Source organism: Ruditapes philippinarum, unplaced genomic scaffold (assembly GCF_026571515.1).
Source record: "Ruditapes philippinarum isolate M1 unplaced genomic scaffold, ASM2657151v2 ctg11409_1_1_1_1, whole genome shotgun sequence".
NCBI classification, from domain to species: Eukaryota; Metazoa; Mollusca; class Bivalvia; order Venerida; family Veneridae; genus Ruditapes; species Ruditapes philippinarum.
The window spans coordinates 22,265-33,057 of NW_026855579.1; the positions used below are offsets into that span (position 1 = coordinate 22,265).

Sequence of the window (10,793 nt, forward strand, 5' to 3'; positions counted from 1 at the left end):
TATCAATTTCTGTTGGCCTGGCTGTAGACTGGTGGCAAAGATTTATCACAGATGTAGACTGGTGGTAAAATTTATCACTTTATTTTGGACTGGTGTCAAAGGTTTATCACTTTCTGTTGGCCTAGCTGTAAACTGGTGGCAAAGATTTATCACAGATGTAGACTGGTGGTAAAAATTTATCACTTCATGTTGGCCTGGTGTCAAAGGTTTATCACTTTATGTTGGCCTAGCTGTAAACTGGTGGCAAAGATTTATCACAGATGTTGACTGGTGGTAAAAATTTATCACTTTATGTTGGCCTGGTGGCAAAGGTTTATCAATTTCTGTTGGCCTGGCTGTAGACTGGTGGCAAAGATTTATCACAGATGTAGACTGGTGGTAAAATTTATCACTTTATGTTGGACTGGTGTCAAAGGTTTATCACTTTCTGTTGGCCTAGCTGTAAACTGGTGGCAAAGATTTATCACAGATGTAGACTGGTGGTAAAAATTTATCACTTCATGTTGGCCTGGTGTCAAAGGTTTATCACTTTATGTTGGCCTAGCTGTAAACTGGTGGCAAAGATTTATCACAGATGTAGACTGGTGATAAAAATTTATCACTTTATGTTGGCCTAGCTGTAGACTGGTGGCAAAGGTTTATCAATTTCCGGTTTCAGCAGGTTAAGGATAAAAAATGTTCACATTTCATTTGTTCTGAAAGAAAGTTACTTATCCTTTAAAAATCTTCGTAAAATTTTTCCGCTTGCAGTTTTTGGAATTTGGTCAATAAATTCCACTCCTCCTCTAAGTTTTTTGTATGGTGCAACATTTTCTGGGAAAAAAAAGATCAATCTAAAATCAATAAATGGCAAACAAATAAAAAATTCTTATTACTGAAAAATGATGATAAACTAGAGAAAATCAAACAAAATCTTAGCCATTATTTAGTACAGTTGCTGCAGAAAAACCCTAAATAAGCATGTTCATTGACACCAAATTACCTTATTGTGTCACAAAAGTTGCTATTTTTTTTTAACGCCTTTTCAAATATATTCATATCTTTTTTTTAACAATTATCTTAAACGTAAAGGTAAGTAAAAACAACAAAGAACATCTTACTTTCAACAAATAACGTGACATCTTCTGCTTCTAATTTTTCTCCAGGCTTGGTCACAACGAATGCTCTTGGCACCTCGCCAACATCTTCCCCGGCTTGAAGTCCTACGACAGCAGCATCTTGTATAGAGGGATGGGTACACAACAGGGCCTCTAATTCAGCTGGGGCCACCTGAAGGGAACATACAAATAAATTTAACACATAAATGTTGAAGAAAAAATCAGCTCAAAAATTTAATTTTCATGAAAGTCAAACAAAACAATAGTTATCAGTTTTCATGAATAGTAAAATTAATGGTCTTAGATAACAAGTGGTCTTTTTAAAGATCATAAATTACTCTAGAATTGAGAAAGACCTTTGGCACTAATCTGACTGTAAACCAATATTTCATATATCAATTTTCGTGCACACATTTTTCTTAAAAGTGCTTTTAGAGAAATATGAAGATTTGAGATTGGGTTTTACGTCACATCAACACAGTATAGGTAGGTCATTAGGCAAATTTCCAGCTTTACAGCTGGAAGAAGACCTCAGGGGCCCCTCTGTGTATTATTTTAAGACCATCTGAGTAAAACCACCGATGTTTCGTAAGCTATCTGGACAGCTTTCTCCCATGAAGAAACCCTTTCCCAGCATGGACCTACAGCAGCTGGCCTAGCTCTATACTGGTAGCAATGGCTGATCACTTTCAGACCCAGCAGGCTACGGGTTAAGTCAAGGGCACCATGTTATATCCTCACCATTCTGTTTATAATACCATCAGTCAGCTGTAGGAGAACCTAAGAGGTGCTATCATGCAATTGTTTCAGACATAAACAAGGAAATATCAAGAACTGTTACTGTTACTAACTACTGTTAGTTTAGCATAATAACTAGTGTGCCACTGAATTGCTTGTACATATAGTCAAATCAATGAACAAACCAACTCAAAAGAGAGACTGAATGTGGTCTTTATGGACAAGTGGCCATTATCTGGAGGTTACCCTATTCTATTTAAAGTAACTTTCTTGAAATATGGCCCATATCTTCATGGTGGTCTTTATTTGGAGGTGTTTTTTAACACAGGTTTGACTGTATCTACTCTAAAACTGAAAATTCTCAAAACCATTTGAATAATACAGGATGGAGTAAATAGTACTGATCAAGGGGGTAAATTATTTGAAGAAAATCATGTCCACCTGGTAGCCTTTATACTTGTTAAATTCCCCTTAAATTTCCCTGTAGATATAGTAAAAAAAAACCTTCTAAAACCCACATGCCCAATTTAATCTCTGAAATAAAAAAATGGAAAAATTGCCCTCCGAGTAACAAAGTAAAAAAAATTTCCCTTTAACCCATCTTTTTAAAAATTAAAGGGGGAGTGTTATAATTATTAAATATTACACAAGAGGGCCTTGATGGCCCTGACATTGCTCTCCTGATTATACAACCCTTCATGACAAGGAACAAGTAATATTGTAAACTATAGACAAAAGCAGATCTAAAACCTAAATATTAAACTGATATCACAAAATTCATATTTGTATCTGAAATAGCTCATGTGTAAAAACATTACTGATTGCTGTTGCTAAGGAAAAACAACAGTTCCAAAAGATGTGCTCATATAAGGAAAATCAATGACCCAAGAGCTTTTATTTGAACAAACTTGGTAGACACTCACTAGAAGATGTTTCAATATCTAACCTATAGTTCTTGGGTTTTTTAAAAGAAGATTTTTTTTAAATTTTTTTCTTTTGGTTGCCATGGCAACCAGAGTTCTGCCTAGAATTAAATTCTTTAAACAAATTTTAAAGGTGACTACCAAATGAACATAGCTGAGAAGTTTGGATGAAATTGGCCTAGCTGTTTATGAGGAGATGTTGTTTAAATTTAAGTTTACAGACAGAAGCTGGACTAATTGTGATCACAAAAGATCATCTTGTCCACTTTGTAACAGGTGAGCTAATAAATGAAAGTTGAAAAACTCTTTCAACACCACGAATGTTAAGGGATTATCAAAAAATAAATTTTGAACTTTCTCAGTTTGTCTTAAGAGCGCAATATTTGCATTAAGAGGATCATTTTTTGGTGTTTCCCTCTTGGTGGAATTGCTTCATACACATTTGGGACTGTAATTTTCATTCCTATTTGATTTCATCAAAATCGAATGAGTAGATAAGAAAGATATGCCATATAATTTTTATTTCTACATTAAGCTAGCAGGCTATATATAGCTAGCAGGCTATATATAGCTAGCAGGCGATATATAGCTAGCAGGCTATATATAGCTAGCAGGCGATATATAGCTCGCAGGCGATATACAGCTAGCAGGCGAAATAGAGCTAAGCAGGCGATATATAGCTAGCAGGCGATATATAGCTAGCAGGCGATATATAGCTAGCAGGCGATATATAGCTAGCAGGCGATATATAGCTAGCAGGCGATATATAGCTAGCAGGCGATATATAGCTAGCAGGCAATATATAGCTAGCAGGCGATATATAGCTAGCAGGGTATATATAGCTAGCAGGCGATATATAGCTAGAAGGTGATATATAGCTAGCAGGTGATATATAGCTAGCAGGCGATATATAGCTAGCAGGCGATATATAGCTAGCAGGCGATATATAGCTAGCAGGTGATAAGCTAGCAGGCGATATATAGCTAGCAGGCGATATATAGCTAGCAGGCGATATATAGCTAGCAGGCGATATATAGCTAGCAGGCGATATATAGCTAGCAGGCGATATATAGCTAGCAGGCGATATATAGCTAGCAGGCGATATATAGCTAGCAGGCGATATATAGCTAGCTAGCAGGTGATATATAGCTAGCAGGTGATATATAGCTAGCAGGCGATATATAGCTAGCAGGCAATATATAGCTAGCAGGTGATATATAGCTAGCAGGTGATATATAGCTAGCAGGCAAAATATAGCTAGCAGGCAAAATATAGCTAGCAGGCCATATATAGCTAGCAGGTGATATATAGCTAGCAGGCCATATATAGCTAGCAGGCAATTTATAGCTAGCAGGCGATATATAGCTAGCAGGTGATATATAGCTAGCAGGCAATATATAGCTAGCAGGTGATATATAGCTAGCAGGTGATATATAGCTAGCAGGCGATATATAGCTAGCAGACGATATATAGCTAGCAGGCGATATATAGCTACCAGGTGATATATAGCTAGCGGGTGATATATAGCTAGCAGGCAAAATATAGCTAGCAGGCGATATATAGCTAGCAGGCTATATATAGCTAGCAGGCGACAATCTTGTTCAACAGACAGCAATAAGTTTCCGCACTCTTTATGTGAAGTTGCGCCTAAAAATTATTCCTATTGAATTTAATCAAAACTTGCCTAGCAGTTGAGGAGAAGATGACACTGTCCTTTAAAGATAATTTCTAATTTTTAACTCTGGCTGCCATCTTCTTCAGCAGACCTAAAAGATTTCAGCCATTTTTGTTTAAAATCACCTACTGATCTGTCATCATGCCCGTGAAGTTCCATCAAAATCTACCAAGTGGTTGAGATGGACATGTCATTAAAGATTTACATGTATTTACTCTCACAAATATCTTGCTGATCAAAGCAAATTTAAAAAATATCATTTTGAAAACTCTTATAATCATGAGTAGAGATTGATAAAAATCTTTCCAAGCAATTTAGGAGATGAGCTTCAAAGGTCATTTTTATGTTTTGCTCTGGAGGCATTTTTGTTCAATTTACCAGAACTCTTGAAGCTATTTTTGTAAAAGACCACCTAATGATCAATCCTTATATCACAAACTCGACGTTCAGAAAAAATAAAACAATCAAGAATTATTCAACTTTCTGAACCTGTATATAGCCAGCCATCTTTATCAATGGTTTTATCTGTAGCCTCCTTGTTTTTCAGGTATCCCAACATGACTTGTGGTCCCTTGATAAGAATTTCCCCAGTTTCACCAACGTCCAAAACTTCCCCAGACATGGGGTCTATAATCTGAAATATATGTGACAAGTATGACGAATTTAATTTAAACTAAATAGCAAATCATATTTGACATACATAAACTTGAAAAACTAACTTCTCACAATCACTCATGTAATTCAGTAAACAGATTAAAAACAGTGGCTTCAAGGCCTTCTGCAGTTTTTGATAAGATCTTGTATGCAAAATTTTGCCCAGAAATTCGTTCGGATATGTTTTGGATAGCTCCAGTATTCTTTGAATAGTCAAGCTAAAAAGCAAGAAATGTTCTGCTGAATGACTGAGCTTCTTTTTCTATTTTAAGGCACAGTGACCTTGACCTTTAAGATGACTTCATAGTTTTTGAGTCATGTAAAAACTTACTGACCTATCACGTACAAAAGTTGTAACACACATAATTATACATACATGCTAACCAGTAATTATATCATTCAAAATATTAATGACACGGGTATAGAAAAAACGAACCTTGGCTTTGGTGCTTGGAACAAGTGTGCCTATAGTTCCTCTTTTATGAGGGTACTCATCGTAATGTGTCAAGGGACTGCACTCTGTCAAACCATATGCTATAAAGTAAAATAAAACCATGGGTTTCTGACCTTAAGTAACTGAGAGAAAAGAATTTTCACATTTAAGTTTTTTTCACATTTTAACTTTCTTTTTTGACCAAAGTTGAGTGTTTTTTTTTTACCTAACTTTACTTTTTTTTGACCCCAAGTTAACTTTTTTGGCCTAACTTTACTTTTTTTTTTTTACCCAAGTCAACTCTGTTGTTCTAATTACTTTTTTACCAAAGTTAACTTTTCTTATCCAAGTTTACTTTTTGACCAAAGTTAACTTTTATGATCTAACTTTACTTGTTTTATCTTAGTAACTTTGACCTTATAGTCCTTATATAATTATTTTACATAGTTACAAGCCTTCATAGTAATATATCCTTCCTTATACAAGTTATTAAACAGTTACCATTTTTCTTCAGGAGGAAACTATTGTTAAATTGCTGCTTAAATCATGATGCAGGTTGGGTTTTTTAGAGTTAACTAATATTTAAATACTTCTCGTTCATATAAGGCAATTATTTTAACTGAACATAAAAGGAAATTTAACTGAACATAAATGGTAATTTATCTATACATTGTATTATCAAAGGCAATTTTCCTCCCTATAAATGGAGCGTTCCTTCTTAATTGTAGTTATCACTTTCAAACCACTGTTCTGAGCAACCAGGTCCACATGTTTATAAATACTCCTCAGACATTCAGCCCTCCATAAATATTAAATCACCATTTTAAAAACTGTAACCATTGTCCGGTTAGCTCAATAGGTAGAGCATTGGACTGTGAATCAGACGGCCAAGGTTCGATCCCAGATGGCGCAGGTTACTTTCATTGTGATTAATCATGAAATCATTTCTACGGTCATTTGCACTACACCTCTGCTCTAGCATGTACAGAACTTATCAGTTCTTTGCAAAAATGAAGACAACTAGTACTGGTAAACTGCTTGACAGCCTGCCCAGGAACGATGCCGTGGCTGAAACTGATCTCTGGTAAATTCAATGTGGCTTACTGCTGTGATCTAGAATGAAAACTACTAACAACACCAGCACCACACCACCATCTAAAACAACAATTGAGCTGCATCACGACAAAACCAACATAGTGCGACCAGCATGGATCCAGACCAGCCTGCCCATCCGCGCAGTCTGATCAGGATCCATGCTTTTCGCTATTAGTTTCTCTACTTGTAATAGAGTTGGAAAGCAAACAGCATGGATCCTGATCAGACTGCACAGATGCGCAGGCTGGTCTGGATCCATGCTGGTCGCAAACGCACTATGTTGGTTTTGTCGTGACGCAGCTCAATTTACCTTGAAGAAGATGAACCTTTAAACGCTCCTCAAGCTCATGTGTTACTCCGATGCCAAGAGGTGCCGCTGCACTGATCACGGTTCTCACAGTTTTCATACTAAAATCATCCACCATAGGGTGTTTTGCCAAGAATAAAACAACAGGTGGAACCAGATGGCAGTATGTTACCTGCAAATAAAACATGAATGCTTAAATCATTTTTTTTGAGGGGGAACAAACTGGGTAACCTCATCTATTTCAAATTGTTTTTACAATTATACATATATTGTATCATAGTTTGGGGACCTTTCTGTTGAAAATGTGTCAAAGTTAAATCGTATACATATACATTCACAGTGCGTTAACTGGAGTGCAGATATTAGTTACCCGCACTCCAGAGCATGTCCATTGATTGGTTCATTTTTGCTGGGGCTCACTTATTATGACGGCAGAGAAAGGGAAAGCGCCAGAAATATCATATTCAGATGCTCGTTCATTGGTTACTTTTTCCCGGGGTTTCATATTGTGACAACAGGGAACGTGTTTTTATGTTTGACTATGATACAAAAGAAAAAGAACATCAAAACACTCGGCATTCTGATTAATACTCGGGGGCTACACCCCCTTGTACAAATCAGATAGCCTCGTGTTTCGATGCTCTTTCTATTACATAGTACATCATGACATCAAGATATGTAATTTACTGATAAATTTGAGTATAAAAGCTATATTTTTGCTGGTTGTTGTTTAAAAAAACCAACAATATTTTATCAAATTATGAATGTTTAAATCTTATTTTTCCATTATATGATGGGTTTTAATTTACATAAACACTGTAAGACTCATATGGCAATTTTCAATTTCCTATAGCTGGTTTAGTTTGATATTTGCTCACTATTTGTCCTGAAAAAGAAGTTTGTAAATTTGTCTATATATGATAGTCAAGGCTGGCCTAACTTATTACAAGTTACCAAAGTTTCTAGTACAGAGATGGTCTTTTCCCACAGGTTGCACTGTTCTTTTAAAAGAAAAATAGTCATACATACTTTTTATCAACAAACTTGGGTAAGAAAAGACTGATAAATACAAGAAAATTATTTAAACAAGCAATAATCTATACATTTTACAAAATTCATATATATTATTTTCTTCCTGGAAATAAATTGAAATAAAACCTAAACAAAACACAAGTAATTTTTTCAAACAATTGAGCCGTGTCACGACAAAACCAACATAATGGGTTTGCGACCAGCATGGATCGAGACCAGCCTGCCCATCCGCGCAGTCTGATCAGGATCAATGCTGTTCGCTTACAGACCCTATAACAAGTAAAGAAACTGCTAGGGAAAAGCATGGATCCTGATCAGACTGCGTGGATGCGCAGGCTGGTCTGGATCCATGCTGGTCGCAAAACCACTATGTTTTGCTGGTCTGGATCCATGCTGGTCGCAAAACCACTATGTTGGTTTTGTCATGATGCGGCTCAATTTAATAACAGAGCATAACACATTAAAACTTAAATCAAGAGCAACTATTTAAGCAATGAACTACAAGAGCTGTCTGTAGGACAGCATGCTCAACTATTCTTAGAGCTTGACAGTAAAATACAAGAGCCTGCATAATGTAGAAATTTCTAAGCTCAAAATTGAGACCATAACTCTGTCAAAATCCATGTTAGAGTTATGGGCCTTGTATAGTGATCTTCTATGATGCTATTAAACAAGTGTCTTTAGTTTCTCCCTATTTTCTATAGTAGTTTTGGAGATAACAACTGGCACGCAAAAACTTAACTGTGTGAAGCGTACAATAACTTTCCCTCTATTCTTTGAATAGACAAGCTAAAAATGACAAGGATTCAAAAGTTCAAGTGCAAGTCTCTCTACTAAATTAATTTCCCCTATTGATTCCTTTCATAACATCATTCATACAATAACCAGCAAAAAACAACAAACAGCAAAGAAGGAAAATAAATACTGAAGATCTACTGTGAAATCATTATTATTCGTGGGGCACGAATTTTCGTGCTTTTTGTGGATAGGTCAATCCACGAATTCTAAGACCCGACAAAATTTTATTCCAACAAATACTTCTTACCATGTCACTGTTCCATTTATCACAACATGCATTGGCGCTTTTCCCGCTGATTTCTGTTATATGAATGAATACTAATAATCAGGTCAGTGACAAATTTAATCCATACATAGTTTAGTTTTGCAATATTTAAGAAAATTGAAAGAAAAATCGATTGTATGCCTTCAGTTTGCTGTCACAAATGTTCGTCGCATATAAACATCAGGGGACTACTTGACCGTTGTAGGCTACTTGATCGTGTTAGCCAGAAGAATTACGGACATTTCGGACCATGGACGTTTCGGACCATGGACGTTTCGGACCAGATTTTTTGGTCATTTCGGACCAGATTTTGGGACATATCGGACCATGTGATGGTCATTTCGGACCATGATGGGGACACTCCGGACCAGAACATATATTCCTTTTTATATGTATTAATATTTCGATCATAATTCATTTATGAATTTCTATACGCTGACAATGTTTTATTATTGAAAAAAAACCCCAAAAAAAACAATAATAGCCATCGAAGTTGGTCATATCAAAATAAATAAAATCTAAATTGGGATAGGTGTAAAAACTTCACATGGTGTCTCATATATTCTAATATTACACTTTAGTTTATAGAATAATTGATGCATAATATATAAAAAAATGATATTTATTCTGGTCCGAAATGTCCAAAACACATTATCCCAAATGTCCAACACATGGTCCGAAATGTCCAAAACAGTGGTCTGAAGTGTGTAATGCATGATCCGAAATGTCTAACACATGGTCCGAAATGTCCAAAAATCTGGTCCGAAATGTCCCTAAATATAGTCCGAAGTGTCCCAAAATCTGGTCCGAAATGTCTGGTCCGAAACGTCCTATTACCAGCCAGAATACGTAAGATAATCGAGTAAATATGGGAACCCAGTGCATTAATTAGAGCGGATAAAACTTTACACTACTAATGTTTATATGATTCATTTATATATTTGTGTGACTGCTATTCCGTATTATTATTATGTAACTGTATTGAGCCACTTACTCGAATTAATTTATATGCATATAAATTTACACAGTCGATGTGGCGTAGTGTGTAGTTTTGGACCGATTCTGAGTGTGTAAACTTTTTTACTCGCTGGTTAAAAAGTGGCAGATGCCGTATAATTTATGCGATGTTTAAATTGGCGAATTATAGGAACAGTGTTACCATCATGTCACACAAACATGTTTATTGCAGTCAATTATCGGCAGTAACTGTGTTACTCCCAGATGCAAGGATTAAATTTATTGACAAGAGCTGTGTTATATATACACACGGTAAGTAAAACAGTGCGGTGATTAACTGAAAGATTACATTCCATTACTTATAATTTTTTACAAGAAAATGAAATTCCATGAATTTAACAACCAACAAAAATGCCTGTTTTGATAAAACCACGAAATTTCATGCCCACGAAAACAAATGATTTCACAGTATATGAGACTCCAGGTGCCTGACTTTATTTTATAGATCTGAAGTTTCCTGTCTGGTACCTCACCAAGTTTTATAAACCTCAAGATAAAAAGACTGGTGCCAGACCTCATTTTATAGATCTGAAGATTTCTGACTGGTACCTGACCAAAAGTTTATAAATCTGAAGATATTAGACTGCTGCTAGACCTCATTTCATAGATCTGAAGATTCCTGACTGGTACCTGACCAAAAGTTTATAAATCTGAAGATACTAGACTCAGGTGCCAGACCTCATTTCATAGATCTGAAGATTCCTGACTGGTACCTGACCAATAGTTTATAAATCTGAAGATACTAGACTCAGGTGCCAG

General features: G+C 35.8%; 1 protein-coding gene across 1 annotated transcript; it reads right to left on the minus strand.

The window, feature by feature from the left end:
* Positions 1 to 390: 390 nt before the first annotated feature.
* LOC132743776 (probable 4-coumarate--CoA ligase 1) lies at positions 391 to 8,215 on the minus strand. Its single transcript, XM_060732341.1, is given in 6 exon segments — positions 391 to 813; positions 1,101 to 1,269; positions 2,277 to 2,305; positions 4,869 to 5,067; positions 5,524 to 5,621; positions 6,926 to 8,215. Coding segments are annotated over 6 exon segments (786 nt in total). The 5' UTR covers positions 7,110 to 8,215; the 3' UTR covers positions 391 to 706.
* Positions 8,216 to 10,793: the final 2,578 nt, after the last annotated feature.